This window comes from Dendropsophus ebraccatus, chromosome 9 (genome assembly GCF_027789765.1).
Source record: "Dendropsophus ebraccatus isolate aDenEbr1 chromosome 9, aDenEbr1.pat, whole genome shotgun sequence".
In the NCBI taxonomy this organism is placed as follows: Eukaryota; Metazoa; Chordata; class Amphibia; order Anura; family Hylidae; genus Dendropsophus; species Dendropsophus ebraccatus.
In genome coordinates, this window is record NC_091462.1 from 114202920 (window position 1) to 114219523 (window position 16604).

General features: G+C 44.4%; 1 protein-coding gene across 1 annotated transcript; it reads right to left on the bottom strand.

Moving 5' to 3' along the window:
• Positions 1 to 2085: 2085 nt before the first annotated feature.
• On the bottom strand, positions 2086 to 16322 carry ZNF646 (zinc finger protein 646). The gene is made up of 2 exons (XM_069984601.1): positions 16062 to 16322; positions 2086 to 8903 (listed from the first exon to the last, which is right to left on the bottom strand). The coding sequence occupies exon 2, from the start codon at positions 8747 to 8749 to the stop codon at positions 2699 to 2701; it is 6051 nt and encodes a 2016-aa protein (XP_069840702.1). The 5' UTR covers positions 8750 to 8903; positions 16062 to 16322; the 3' UTR covers positions 2086 to 2698.
• Between the last annotated feature and the right edge of the window lie 282 nt (positions 16323 to 16604).

Below are 16604 nucleotides of genomic sequence, written 5' to 3' on the forward strand. Positions count from 1 at the left end.
CGTGTCCTCCCCATCACCACACCAGCAGGAGGAGGCGTGTCCTCCCCATCATCACACCAGCAGGAGGAGGCGTGTCCTCCCCATCATCACACCAGCAGGAGGAGGAGAGTCCTCCCCATCATCACACCAGCAGGAGGAGGAGAGTCCTCCCCATCATCACACCAACAGGAGGAGGCGTGTCCTCCCCATCATCACACCAGCAGGAGGAGGCGTGTCCTCCCCATCATCACACCAGCAGGAGGAGGCGAGTCCTCCCCATCATCACACCAGCAGGAGGAGGCGTGTCCTCCCCATCATCACACCAGGAGGAGGCGAGTCCTCCCCATCATCACACCAGCAGGAGGAGGCGTGTCCTCCCCATCATCACACCAGCAGGAGGAGGCGTGTCCTCCCCATCATCACACCAGCAGGAGGAGGCGAGTCCTCCCCATCATCACACCAGCAGGAGGAGGCGAGTCCTCCCCATCATCACACCAGCAGGTGGAGGTGTGTCCTCCCCATCATCACACCAGCAGGAGGAGGCGAGTCCTCCCCATCATCACACCAGCAGGAGGAGGCGAGTCCTCCCCATCATCACACCAGCAGGAGGAGGCGTGTCCTCCCCATCATCACACCGGGAAGGGACAGTGTGTCCTTCCCAAATGGTCAGCGACCATCGATCACTATGTGCAGCGATGCATGGCGATTGTGTAAATTGCACACATTACCTCTCCACACTCCAGCTGAGTGGCCTGTCTGTTCAGAGACAGCTCTGAAGCTACAGCAGTGGCTCCAGGAAGCGAGCAGAGGGCAGAAGAAAACTAGCAGCATGGAGAGGTAAAGAACACAGTTTAGCTAGGGCTGCATGGACATCTCCAAACGATTATCAAGCCGTGTAATAGGCCCATCTAATAGGACCCTTAGCCACATGTGACTCACAAGAAACCACTAGATTGTGGCCAATTCATTAAAATTACCATCCTTCCTCTCTCAGCGAACGACCTCCCGCCATGCAGTACACTATCCAGTAGCCTCTGAGGGCCTTTTTATAGGGAGGTGGTGAAAGCACCTCCAGACCCTCTTATGCTTATAAGCATACTGAGTAAATGTCACAGATAACTCTGCGCGGATTCCATGTCAATTCTTTGGGCGAACAGCGAAATCTGCCTGACCATAGAATGGAGTCTATGAGACGTGCAGAGAGCCAAAATGGAGCGCACAGGGACGAGCGGCTGAATCCGTGCAGCGTTATCCGCAACATTTACTCAGTGTGCACATACCCTAAAAGCCCAGTGTGAAATCAGACCTCACCTGTAATCATTATACATCAGACATTACTGCATGCAGCGTTTTGCAGCAATCCATGTACATAAAGCAAATCAATTCCAAATGTTACTCAACATTACATATCAGACAAGTTTTAATTTGAATGGATATGCAATTCCTCACTAAGTCTCATCTTGGAGTCTGTACTAGAGATGAACGAACCTTAAGCTGGTAGCTGAAGAAGTTGGATGTAGCCCTAAGGTTGCCTGAAAAACCCGGATACAGCCTATGGCTGTATCCATGGTTTCCAGAACTCCATAGGGCTGCATCCAATTTCTCCAACCACCGGCAAACAAATCCTGCATGCTCAGGTTGATTTGATTAGCTGAGGCTGCTGAACTTGGATAAAGCTCCAACATTGTCTGGAAAACATGGATACAGCCAATGACTATATCCATGTTTTCCACATAGCCTTAAGGCTTTATCCAACTTCAGCAGCCACCGCTAATCAAATGCCGAAAGTTCGGGTTCGGATGGACTCCAGCATGCTCCAGGTTCGCTCATCTCTAGTTGTGAACAATTATCCACACTTTGATAAGGTCTTGGAAACTTTAGAACCACCCACCCCATTTACCATTGTGCTGCTGTCATTTGAAACATGCACATATTCCATAAAATGGTACTGGATCCAGCAATCATGTGCACCCTTTTACGCGATAAACCAAACATTGCGAGACTGCCAACAATTTTACAAAGCTCGTTAACGTCTTTATATCCAGAGGAAGATGACCACATGAAAGCAATTCGATATTTCTTCTCCAAAGAAAGACAACAGAAACAGAATTTTTAAATGATTTTATCTGTATATTCCCCATCCGACACGGTCCGCGTGCAGGTTCAAGGAACCCTGTACAATATAAATTAATATTACCCATCTGCTAGACAGTGCTGGGCTTCGAGGAAAGATAACAGCTTGGCAGATGTGTAAACCCGTTTTAAGCCCCATCATGTAGCCCACCCCAAATTGCTTAGAACATACTTCAGTCCTATCAGTTCCTAATCCTCCCTGGAATGGTGCGGAGGAAGTAAACAGATAATCTAGCTACAGGGAGGGGCTAGCCGCAACATCGCATTGCTGTAATAGACACCATGGTGTCAAGAGTTTCAGTAAAGCACCATTATATTCTGTCAGAAGTGCATCTTTAAAGGGAAAACTACCCCTCTTCGTCCTGTGTGAAAAATAAAAAGGCAATGTAACAAAGGAGAGACCTGTACCATGTCAGTTCTATAGGCCTGCCCATTAAGATTATTATCTACATCTGGACAGGGAAGGGTTAATGGCACACTGCTGAGGTTGCTAAAATAATTTAAAAAAATGGAATCCTTAAGTCTTCTCAGTATTTGGTGTGTAGACTTCATACTACACATGGTGACTGATCCACCATCAAGACAGTCATGTTACTTCAACCATAAAATTGGATACGGGCTGAGAGTCTAAGATGTCACCATCCTGGTTACTGTGGATCCGCTGATGTCGTTTAAAACTTGAACGGCAAAGAAAATGTTTATCGCAGAGTGAGCAAGTGAAGGATCCTTCTTCGTGGATCTTCGAATGTGCAACAAGGTCACTTGAGTTACGGAAAGATTTTCCGCACTCCTTGCAGCTGTATCTGTGGATGCGGAGATGATTCTTAAAGGCAAGTAGGTTGGAGTATATCTTGAGGCAGTTCGGGCATTTGTAGATCCCGATGTTATGTGTTTTCTGGTGGTTAAACAGGCTACCAGCATGGAGGTAAGAACGGCCGCATTGCTTGCATTTGTATTTACGATCACCTTGGTTCCCTTGGTCTTTGTGATTTTGGAACTTCACACCTGACTTTGAGGCCATTTTATCAGTCTGTGTTGACAAAACTATTAAGGAAGACTGAGAAGCCAATGGTTTATGAGTCCGTTGGTGATGTCTAAGGGTTAGCTGACAACTGAACCCCCGGTTACAGGTTGAACAATGGAAGAGTTTCTTTTCTTTATGGACTGTGTTGTGACTGATCAGCTCCTGGGAAGACCGAAATGTTTGCCCGCAATCCACACACTGGAAGCGTTTTTCAGCAGTGTGTGTGCGCAGATGAGCCTTCAGTGAGATGGGGTTGAGAAACTCTTTTTGACAAAGAACGCATTTATAATTTCCTCTTTTGTGTGTGCGCTTGTGAGTGTGCAAACTGCTAGCATGGCGATAGGTACGACTGCATATGTCACATCGATAGGGTCTGTCATCTTTGTTCTCGGATGACAGTGGTCCAGGAGACACTACACAGTTTGAGGCCAATACATCAGTGCCGTTTTCTTTGCATACATGGCACTTCAAATCATCATAATTTGTAAATGTTATTCCACAAGATACACATAGATGTTTCAACTGGGAAGTGGATTCACTATGGTCATTGCTGATCTTGTTTGCATCTTTAGCAATACCTTCAATATTAATGTTGGATGTGTCATGATTCTCCTGGTGGCCACCTATGTTCTTTGCTTCTTCTGTTCCCAAGGATATTTCACGGTCAGATGTGGATCCCTCACGAACATGAATGAGTTGGTGCCGGGAAAGTTGTCTCTTCCACTTAAAAGTCTTCCCACACTGAGAACAAGGATGTCTTTTCGCTTCATAATGAGTGCGCTGATGATTCTTTAGGGCCATAAGATTGGAGTAGGTTTTGTCGCAGATTGAACAATGGTACTGGCCCGTTTTGTGGCTTTTCTTATGGTTAAACAAACTGCCAGCATGCCTGTAGGATCTTCCACACTCCTCACACTGATATGGACGAGAGTCCGGATCCTTTTTTGCACGGGAAACAGAGGCTTTATCATTCGCTTCATATAAAGGCGATCCTTCACCCGACACTTGAATTAGTGACTTCTGATGGTGCCCTTGAGAAAATCTTCTGTATCTGCTTTTGCGGTTGCGTCTTCCAAGCTTTCTGGCTGAGGTCCTTTGCCGGTGAATTCTTTGATGGGTATCTAGTTGTTTATGCAACCGGAAAGCTTTACCACAATCTATGCACTTGTGCCTCTTCAGCTCAAAATGGATGCGGTTGTGGTTCTTCATTGCCATTAGATTGAAGAAGCGTTTCTGGCAGATGGAACAGCGAAAGATTCCAGTCTTGTGAGTCTGCTTATGGTTAATAAGACTCCCTGCATGCCTATAGGTCCTTCCACACACTTCACAACGGAAAGGACGCCGATAAAATCCAGTTTCCCCTACATTTTGTGAAACAGCAAAGTCCTGAAAGACTGAAATCTCTTGAACCTCTTCTTTATGGTGATCTAGGCCATCCCTATCCTTAGTTGTTTGACTACCACAATTTCCAGAAAGATGTAGTGCTAGATCTTTTACCCCAAACACCTTACCACAGAACTCACAGACCTGAACCTTTTTGTCTTCTACGTCAGACACATTGACAGCGCTATTCAAAGATAGTTTGCTTGTCTGGTATTCACTATTCCTACCAATTCGTCTAGAAAATCGTCTCCTTGAGTTTTTATTATTTAGGGGTGTTTGGCTGTAGCGCTGTGCAGTGGGAAGATCTGGCATGGAACCATGTATAGACGAATATGCACATTTCTTGTCACCGTGTTGACCAACAGGGCCGTCTGTCATAGGACATCCGGTAGATGAAGAAAAAGTCAATGGTCTTTCATCCCCACTAGGATATAAGCCCTCTTGTAAGCTTTGTCGCTCCTGCTGATTGGTGAAAGCTGCTGGTTGTTTACACTTTGGGTGGTGCCTTAAGTGGGTTCTATAAGCGGCCAGGTTATGATAATGTCTAGAACAAGCTACACACTGGAAATTTCCAACTAAGTGAGTCTTTTTATGATTTACTAAACTTCCACCATGACGATACGTCTTTCCGCACTGTTCACACGTATAAGGCCGGCTTTCCGGACTTTCTTCATTTTTAGAGGTTGCCCCAGTGCCTTCAACTTCCTTCAATATTGGACAGTGTTGTTGTGGATTCTCCTCTATTTCTATTTTAGGATGGACGTCTTCATTCACAGCAGTTTCTTCTTCTTCATTACTGTGACTAAAGCTGTGAGCCTGCAAGCTCTCTAGATCATCATATGTTTTCCCACAGAATCCACAGATGTGGGAGAGCAGGGATCCGCCATCATTGGCTTCACTTCTTTCCGTTTCCTCTATCTCACTTTTTATTCTACTCAATAGCTCTCTTTCTGAAGAATGCATGGAGAAGTATTCTGGCACTTGTTCATCACCATGCAGCACTGGAAGGGATTCATCCAATACCTGTTTCTCATGTGCCACTTGATGTTGATGGAAATCCACCTCGTTAGAAAAAATCAAGCCACAGTGACCACAGTCATAATGGTTATCAGCTGGTAGCTGTTCATCCATGTATTCATTCCCATCAGATCCATCTAAGCTTGTATTCCTGAGAGTCTGAGGCTTAGTGTGGGTCTCAAAATGACTTCTCAGAGCAAGGAGGTTAGGGTATTCTTTGGGGCAAAATGAACACTGGTATATACCCGCCTGATGGCTACGCTTATGGTCATTTAAATCATCTAAATGGTCATACACTTCCCCACATTCTACACACGTGTACTCAGGCTGTTCATCTTCCTTCTCAGAGTCAAGGTGTTTATGTTCATTTTGGCAACTGAGGTTATTGGAATAGTCCCAGTCACAGTCCCCAGTACCTCTAAAAGTGTTCTCTTTATTCATCTCTGGTAAGCTGGACTTGGGGCCCTGAAGATCCCACTGGTTTCCCTCTAGGGATATATGCACCATTTGATGTGCCAGCAAATCGTTTTCAGTATGGAACAACTCTTCACAGCTGACACAACTGTACAGTCCTTTACCAGCAGGTGGGTAAGAAAGATCTGGAAATACAAGTGCATGGTCAACATGCAACTCTCCCTGTTGTCCTTTTTTAGCTTTGTGATGAATTCGAATGTGATTTTTTAAGGCAGCCATGTTATGTACATGTTTGGCGCAATAAGGGCACATGTAGTCACCAGTTTGGTGTGTTCTTTTGTGGTTGATTAGGCTTCCTGAATGTCTATATGACTTACTGCAAAGGTCACATTCATAAACTCTTCTTCCATGGTTTTGGGAACCTTCTACAACCTTCTGTTTGTGTTCTACAGGCTCCTTTACTTTGCAAAGATCTTCCTCTATGGTTGTAGAAGTTTCACACTCAGCCTCTACAGCGATCTTTGCAGGAGATACTGTTATTGCACTTGGACAGCTCTTTCTGTGCGTTAGAAAATGCTCCGAACAGTCAAATGACTTTCCACATGTGCAAAGATTTTGAGACTCATCTGAATGTTCTTTGACACCTCTATTACTGGTGGTTGCTTCGAGGGATATTTCTTTATTTACCTTTACAGAACTGCCCAGAGAGTGGCAATTCCGATTTTGCAAAAATCTGGACTTAGTTCGAAAAAACTGTCGGCCTCGTCTGGCTGCTATGCCCCTTCTTCCTGCATATGATCTACTGTGAAAACGGACATGGTTTCTTAGGGCCATTAAATTAGAGTATTGCTTTGGACAGAGCGAGCACTGGTACACTCCAGTTTTGTGTGTTAGCTTATGATTTATTAAGCTACTTTTGTGACGATACGTTCTGCCACAGAGGTCGCACTTATACGGCCGATCATCTGATTGGTGGTGTTCATCCATAAAATATGATTCAGGATCAGCATTTGGTTCTGGATGAGGCTGCTCAAAACTTGTTTCAGCATTTTGAACATCAGCATCTCTGCTTTCCAGCTTAACTTCATGTGTAGTTGATACTGAATCCTCCTGACGCCATTGCTGAACGGCTAGGTTGTCCATCTCTATTTTGATGTCTGGAAAACCAGGGCCGCTTGAGTAAGCGGAGTCGTCACTACTACCATGAGGAGTTTCTTGCCATGTGCCCGATTCAGGAGTTTCCTCTACCTGCTTATCATTACATATTTCTTGTATTTCCTGCTTCTGGTGAAGTAACTGATGCTGCAAAAAGTCACTTTCATTAGTAGAAATGTCATCGCAGACTTCACACTGATAAGAGTCTTCTTGGTTTTGATAGAGTTCATCAGACAGGCCAACAGAAGAGAAGTAGGCATCTCCCAGCTTCTTCCCTGCTCTGGACTTAAAGTGAGCCCGAAGATGGTTTTTTAAGGCAGCCATATTAAACATCTGTTTAGAACACAAGGAACAGCTATACACTCCGGTTTGGTGAGTTTTTTTGTGATTTATAAGGCTCCCTGCATGCCTGTAAGTCTTTCCACACTCCTGGCACTTAAAAGGTCTATCTCCCGACTTTGCATCTTCTTCATGTGCATCATCATATTCTGGCTGTTCAGCTAAAAAGTCATTAGCTTTTTCCTGGGTTTCATCTTCTTGTGTATTCTCAACCACTGAATCTGAACTGAAGGAAGCATCAGTCACGTCATCTTGATTAGGCTTAGTAAGAGGACTTACTGGAGAGGCAAGCTCATCTTGGTAGTAGGTGTTGGGTATGAGGATGGCTTCTCGATCTTCTTTAGAGTTGATATTTTCTGATAATTCAGGTAAACAAGGAGGATTTTTTCCATTCTCCGGCGACTGTAATGTTTCTACCTGTAGTGGATCAGGCTTATCTTTATGGACAACAGTACTCTTTCTGGAGGATCGTGGGGATTTGCAACTTCGTCGTGCTCTTGAGTCTGAATGGAGGCGACAATGGTTTTTCATTGCCATGAGGTTAGAGAATTCCTTATAACAAACTGCACACTGGTAAACTCCAACCATATGACTCTGCCTGTGGTTTGCTAGACTTCCCGCATGTTTATAGGCTTTCCCACACTGAGTACACTTGTATCGATATTCCTCAATGTTATCGTCATTGGACTGATCTTTCTCATCTGTGAATACTTCATGTCCTTCAACATCCTCTCTTGTGGGGTCCTCACAACCAGTCTTTTCTTCTGGGTAATATTTTGAGACAAGTTGAGGGAAGTCCACAGGCAACATGGATTCAGCAATATAGTTCTCTAAGTTACTCATTAAATTACTACTTTCCACTAATACTGGGGACTGCACTTCAAACTTGGGGTTTCTTCTAATTTTCTCCCCATTGGTTGTGGAACAATAGCCATGTAATGACTTCCGATGATTGTATAGCTGTTGTGACATCCGAAAAGCTTCTCCACACTGCTCACATTTGAAACGTTTTTCCTCTGAGTGAGTGCGCAAGTGACTTTTTAAGCCCATGGGGTTGGAGTACTCTTTCTGACAGATCAGACATGTGTAGAGACCAATTTGATGAGTCTTCTTATGGTTGACCAAGCTGCCGGCATGTCGATAACTCTTATCACACTGATTACATTTATATGGTCTATCTTCCTTGTGGCTTTCCTGGTGACTTTCTAACTCAGTCAGATCATAGAAAGACATGGGGCAATGGTCGCATTTCAAATTCTGGTTTGAGGAGCCATCAGCTTGGTCAGTCCCATCATCCATGTTCATTCTGGAATGTGTAAGGTCTTCCAAAGCATGGGATAAGCTGGGTTCTGGTTACATTTTTAGGCGATTACTTCGAACTGTAGTGTCGTCTCAAGGCGGAGGCATCACTTTTATGCCCAGGTGTAGTCTGGTCACTGGCACTTCCTAAATCTTCATCCTGTAAAGATACAATACAAATAGGTTGGTTTGATTTTTGATTATAAAAAAAAAAAAAAAAATGTAAACATATAAACTAAAACAAAGCTGGACATAAAGTTAGCAAAACCCAATGATCTTATGTAGGAATTGGGAAACTATGGTTGCAAAACTACAAATCCCATCATGGAGAGCCAAAGCTTTAGCTGTATAAACATGACACAAACTATAGTTTTTCAGCTGCTGGAGGGCCACAGGTTCCCCATCCCTGATCTAATGTGTACGAGGTCTCTCTGACTTCCTGGCAAGCAACAGGGAAAAAGAAGGAGCAGACCTGTTGGAGATTCTCTCCTATGGAAAATAAGCTATAGACAGCAGGTTATTCCCCCTACGATAAGTACAGTGCTTTTATGTGTATGGCTGATAGGATAGGGAATAAGCGTCTATTTAGTGGAGACCTCAACCAATCACAAGAACAGGGGATCCTATGTGCATGCAGTCCTTGCTGCACGATTATCGAGCCATGTAACAGGCAAATTGGCGCTTGCTTGCATTTGCGATCGATCCGTGTAGTATGGCATTAACTATTCAAACTGGGTGCTCATAAGATCCTCATTCTCATGATCGGTGGGGGTCCCAGCCGTTAAACCGTCACCAATAAAGTCTAATTACATCCCCTATCCTATGGAGAGAGGTTGAGCATCTTTCATGACACTCAGGACCGGGTTTCTTGGATTAATCTCTAAACAGGGTCAAAGACTAAAGTAACGCTGACAAACAGCAGGGAACTTAACAGAGGTAAAAAATTCAGGTACTATATATCTCCAAGCATGTTCATATTATACACCTCCAACCATCTTTCCCATAGATATGTTCATAATATACGTACTATATACATTCAAGCATTTTTTCTGTATATATGTTTATACTATATACCTGCAAGCATCTTTCCTGTAGATATGTTCCCCGTGTGCATTTCCATCTGTACATGTATTTTGTGATCTTTGAGATTACAGGATTAATGCAGTAAGTCTGGACCCCACCCTAGCTATACACCCCACTCTACTGCTAGTGGGAACATATCACCCCAAGGAGGGGAGGACACACCCAATGTATAAAATCCAGCGTGAAGGCACCTGCATTCTTGGTAAATGCATAGTCAGCTGTACCGCATTAAACACTGTTCAAGAACTGGCATGCAGGAGAACAAGGGCAGCATGGAGGGAGCACTCGTGTTACTCATCTCTAACAGTGTGTAGCCTTTATAGTATTACCCAGGATGATTCTATAGCAGCAAAGTTCTCATCCCGATAAAAGTCTTTTGCTTACTCCAGGATGTAACCACAATAAAAAAATCAGCAAAGTGATTAAATTTACTGACGTAGCAGAATACATATAGGTTCAGACAAGGCCTATTGGGACCATCCGAGGAGCACTCGGTGGCTCTGGAATAAGTATATGTATTAGGGTACGTTCACACTTACCGGATCCGCAGCAGATTTTATTTAAATAACTGAACACAGCATCAAATGTGCACCGTCAAATCTGCTGTAGATCCTGTAGGTGTGAACGCACCCTAAAAGACAGACAGTCTTAGGTAGTTATCAGTCAAACAATTCTCTTTCCCCACATACTCAGCCAAGTGTAAATATAGTCTGAATGGGGATAAGGTTCTTGTATCCTGACTGGACCGATCGGCACTCTTTGATTTCATAGACAGTCCTATCTAAAAGGACCTTAAAAAAAAAAAAAAAAAAAATTAACTTCTGAAATCTATCAGGCCCAACTCTTTGCTCCTCTGACATCAGGAAATATATATGTGCATCAGATGGTCGGATGCAAAATGGTCTGTATAGAATGCATATAGGGTTTAAAGAGATCCCAATCCTCCTTAAGGAGAGCATCAAAGACGTATGGAGACTCAAAGGCCATACTTGATCCACTAGGAATTTGGGGAAGAAAGAATACACAAAATAGTTCTCACAATTTGGAAGAGAATGTTTTTCTTTGTCAGTGTTTTACTCCATCTAGGAGTCTTAGAACATTGACAAGGGATACACGCCAAGCCAAGCATCTCTCCAAAAGGAAAGTATATACCCATCTGCAGACAGCGGTTTTGTCATTACTGACCCTTGTCAGTACAGAGCAGGGTGTTTGCTAGTGACAGGCCCATTGTTAAAGAGCAATACCCAGATCAGCTGTCTGCAGATGGGTATATACCTTCCTTTGGGAGAAATGCTTGGCTTGGCATATATCCCTTGCCAATGTTATAAGACTTCTAGATGGAGTAAGACAATGACTTGAAAGAATGCAATCTTCCAAAATGCTATTTTGCTTATCCTTTCTTACCAGAATTCCTTCGGGATCAGGAATGGCCTTTGAATCTACACACATTTTTTGATGCTCTCCTTAAAAAAAAAAAAAAAAAAAAAAAAAAAAAATTGGTATCCCTTTGAACCAGATATACACTGACTCAGGAACGTCACCTTCCCAAGTTGGTGTGAGCTATTTTGCATGGCCTTTCTTTCTATAATACATAGGGCCTGCTTTACTTTTCCCTCCCCCCCACTACACTACTTATACCCCAGGTGGGCACATGTTTCCTGTAAACGCAAACAGATTCAATGAATTCACAGCAAACAGTAAACTGGACAAGAGGATGTCCAGGTATCTGGTGGTCTGAAACCAAAAACCCTAAATCACATGCAAATCATATGCCAAAGCTATTTTCCAAAATGTCAATACTTTATTATTTTATAAATCCCAAACCTATCCCATAAAATTTACATATACACATTAGACACTTAAAAACATGGTGCAGGGGACCATACAGATATCAAACATATTACAATACAACAACAAAAAAAAGGGGAAAGAAAATATAATGGTTTAACAAATAATGGGGATTCCAAATGGCTAGAATCTAATATTTAAAGTGCGTGGTCTCGGCGGAGGGGGGCGGCATGGCGTCTGAGCGCCCGGTAATTATAATCGCGGCAGATTATAGGCTGTTATATGACAACACTGGATATATAAAAGTGTGCCCAACTCTGCACATCTCACCACTTCTTGAGAAAGGTCTACGAAACGCGTTGGAGGGTGAGGTGCAGGGGCCGCATCATAAAGGGGATTGGGATTCCATGTGTTTGGCAGTGGTCTGAGGTTTAACTAATTCATTGGTGGCAATTTCAGCCATGTGATGTATAGATATACTTTTTTCCATACTCAGTACTAGGTCGGATGTATATGGGTTGCACATTGCACTTTAAATATTAGATTCTAGCCATTTGGAATCCCCATTATTTGTTAAACCATTATATTTTCTTTCCCCTTTTTTTTGTTGTTGTATTGTAATATGTTTGATATCTGTATGGTCCCCTGCACCATGTTTTTAAGTGTCTAATGTGTATATGTAAATTTTATGGGATAGGTTTGGGATTTATAAAATAATAAAGTATTGACATTTTGGAAAATAGCTTTGGCATATGATTTGCATGTGATTTAGGGTTTTTTCTTTGGTTTTGGTTACATGGAGTTAACCCTATTTGGTAATTATTGGTCAGAGACCCTAATATAGGTTTTGTATCTGGTGGTCTGGTCTGGGTCTGGTGACCACTGGGGTTAATTCACACGAAAGACCACACATTGTGTACTGGGATCAACACAATCTATAGTGAGGAGCCAAACACCCACACAGCTGGGTACACCGCCATAGTGATGTGGCTTTAACTGTTCGCACACATTGCACTAATGTAGCTAGAGACCCCAACTTCAGAGGGACTCACTGACCAACCAATGTATATTGAGCCAGATGACTCTTTCCTGAAGGCAAGAGTAAAGGAAAGAAGCCTTAAGGCCCTATTCCACGGAACGATTATCGTCCGTATTCGGACGATATCGGCCGCTACGAACGATAATCGTCCCGTGGAATAGAGTGCAACGATCAGCAGACATCGTTCATGTCGGCTAATTATTGCAGTCGCTTGTTTTTCAACATGTTAAAAAACAAGCGACTGATATAGCAGTGATCTGCTGCCGTCGCTCCGTTGAATAGGAGCATCGGCAGCAGGCGCTGCTGTATCCTATGGGCTGCCCGGACGATCAGCGATCACCCGGGCAGCCCCCCCCCCCCACCTCCTTGCCGCCCCTCCCGCACTCACCCGCTCACTGCAGCCGCGTTGAATAGCGGCGGCAGCGAGCGGGGAACAAGGAGCAAACGAGCGCTGAGAGCGCTCGTTTGCTCCTCTTAACGACCCGTGGAATAAGCCCTTTAGTCATGGCGATTTCAAAAGAATCTGGCAGCAACTTACTGCTCTCTCTCATCCAGCTATTCAAAGTGCACAGTCATCTTTAATCGAGAGGTGCCCCTTCCATATTACATACATGTGAACGTTTGGCATGGCTAAAAGGATGGAAAGAAAAAGGGACAAGCCGCTGCCAGATTCCTTGGATGACTTATCCCAGAAAGGAGAATTGGGTAGTGGAAATCCAACATGCCTGATCCTTCTCTCCCCTGGCGCTATCTATTACTGTAAAGTCGGGATGCCTCTGTACACAAGTGGCTGACTCCTCACTCATTTCTGAGGATCCCTACATTTAAGAGGAACACTCCAAAAAAAGAAGAAACCTGATCTACCGTCATACCTAAAATAATCCCATGAAATTGTACGCCAAGGAGAATCACCTGCAATGTAAAACAACCTATGAATGATCTTTTAATGATGTCATGAAGGCAATCGTTGTGCCTGAGGCCTCCGTCACTCAACACGGCACCACGCACATTCCCGGCTGCGGAGTTACCCTGCCCTCAGGTGCTGCATGCCGGAAGACAAGAGCAGCCTAACACTGAATAATATTATGTAACAGGAGCCAATGGGGAGGATGGAAACTCCTCCCTGCACTGAGGACTGAGGACTGAATGAGGTCTACTATAATAAGCCAAAGTTGAGAGAGGTCTGCCATGACAGTCCTCTGGTTACCACCATAGACCAGGAATCCAACCCCCCCACCCCTTCTTCTAACATCTTTGTAAAGTATTTACTAGTTGGAGGAAACTTCTTGTTTTCCTTCGAGGCCTCAATAAACACATCAGTGATGAATTCTGGACCTTTCTGTTGGTGCAGATGGAGAGTAAGGTAAGGGGCCCTGAAGTGGCCGAACTCGAGAGCTCGGTGTTTAACTGCTGGCAGCTGGAGAAATTGGATGCAGCCCTGGGGATTCCTGAAAAACATGGATAGTCACAGACCGTATCCATGATTTCCTGGCAGCCTTTAAAGGGGTAATCCAGTGCTACAAAAACAAGGCCACTTTCTTTCAGAAACAACACGACTCTTGTCTCCAGTTCAAGTGCAGTTTGCAATTAAAGGGGTTATCCAGAGCTACAAAAACATGGGCACTTTTCCCCCTACTGTTGTCTCCAGTTCAGGTGTGGTTTGCAATTAAGCTCCATTTACTTCAATGGAACTGAGTTTTAAAACCCCACCCAAACTGGAGACAAGAGTAGGGGGAAAAGTGGCCATGTTTTTGTAGCACTGGATAACCCCTTTAAGCTCCATTCACTTCAATGGAACTGAGCAGAAAAACCCTGCCCAAGCTGGAGACAAGAGTGGGGCTGTCTCTGGAAGAAAGTGGCCATGTTTTCGGAGCACTAGATAACCCCTTTAGGGCAGCATCCAACTTCTCCAACTGTCTGGAGAGAAAAGCAGCGTTCAGGTTTTAGCAAGTTTACTCATCTCTAGTACTGGAGCCAATTTCCTGTAGGAACCAGGTGAGTGGATGCCAGACTGCCCTAACCCCAGCTTTCGGCTGTCCCATCACCACCACTGGGGGCGAATGTACCTTACAGGCCCCGGTACATGTTAGATGTATCAGCTGAACCCACTGTTTGCGCAGTGAGTAGATCATCTGATGCGTATGGACACCTCCCATCTCTTCCGATGGGAGAGCTGACCCATCCTTTATACTCAGGAAGATATGTCACCACCATAAAGGCAAGATGCACGATGGTCTGAGCCACCAATGCATGAGAATTCAGTGATGGAGAAAGAGGGCTGTCAGCTGATCAGGCTACTATCGGTAGATCATGGCGACCACAGTCAGTCCATGCTCCCAAGCGACACCTGACCTTATAGAAACCGACTAGGGACGGACGTGAAGAATGGGATCAATCTCAAACATATCACTCCATGAAAACTGGACTCACTCCCAGACCCTCATCACTGCCCGACGGCACTACTGCAGCTCCTCCTTCATAGCATCCTCCAGGGCCACCTCCACATGGTACAAGACCTCCTGTCTGCAGCCTCTACACTACCCCCCCCACCCCATGTTATATAGGGGAGCAGGTCCACCTTATATAATGGGGTTGGATAATATCAAGGTATAATGATCTGAGTCATCATATAACAGTTCAGGTATAATGCCCAGTCATAGAATAGTCCAGCTATAATAATTGGATCCATCATATAATATACCAGGTACAATCACGTGCCCCGTCATACAACAGACAAGGTACAACAACCTGATGCATCATATAATAGTCCAGCTATAATCATCTGATCCATCGTAGTATAATATAGACTAGGTATAATGATCGGATCCAGCATATAATACTCCAGGTATAATGATCGGATCCAGCATATAATACAGAGCAGGTATAACAATCTCAGCCTTTATATAATACTCCAGGTATAATAATCTGACTCAGTATAATACAGACCAGGTATAATGATCTGATCCATCATATAATAGTCCAGGTATAATGATCTGATCCATCATATAATAGTCCAGGTATAATGATCTGATCCATCATATAATAGTCCAGGTATAATGATCTGATCCATCATATAATAGTCCAGGTATAATGATCTGATCCATCATATAATAGTCCAGGTATAATGATCTGATCCATCATATAATACTCCAGGTATAATGATCTAAACCATCATATAATACTCCAGGTATAATGATCTGATCCATCATATAATACTCCAGGTATAATGATCTGATCCATCATATAATACTCCAGGTATAATGATCTGATCCATCATATAATAGTCCAGGTATAATGATCTGATCCATCATATAATAGAGCAGGGACAATGATGTGATGCATGATATATCAGTCCAGTTATAATGACCCTGCCACCTGATATATTAGTCCAGCAATGACGTCACTCACCATGGGTACGGATCCAGCAGTGCCGGGGATGTCGGGGGCCCCCAGTTCCTGTGAGTGTGTGTATGTGGGGCCCCGGCTGCCGCTCTCCTCGCCCCTTACGTGTCGCCCCGGGGCCTGCGGGTGAGGGGCCCAGCCCGAGGAATCAAGCCCAGATCATTGATATCATCTCCCTGCACAACAAACACTTCCTTTTGTTGCTAGGAAACAGGAAGTGTGCACCACACATTGCCTTCCTCCCCAGCATTCCCTGCCTGCTCCGGTTCCTCTCATTCCGGTGCCCGGCTGCAATATGGCGGCTCGTCAGCTTCCAGGTTCAAAGATGGTGGATACGCAGCCAACAAGAATGGAACAGCCGGACGCCGGATTGGCTGCTGAACGACGATAGCTGTGTGTGACTGCGGACGGACCAATCAGGGAAAAGGGGAGGGCCGGCGTCTCCCTGTGCGCCGCATTCGTGTCTTCCCATTGAAAATACAGTACCATGTAATGAGTTCCGCTGAGCTTATTAGCGCTCCCTATATGCGGCTGATAGTGTGGACCTGG

What these genes read in the sequence shown, in the direction of transcription:
- ZNF646 (XM_069984601.1), bottom strand. Translation starts at nt 8,749, where the DNA reads ATGAACATGGATGATGGGACTGACCAAGCTGATGGCTCCTCAAACCAG.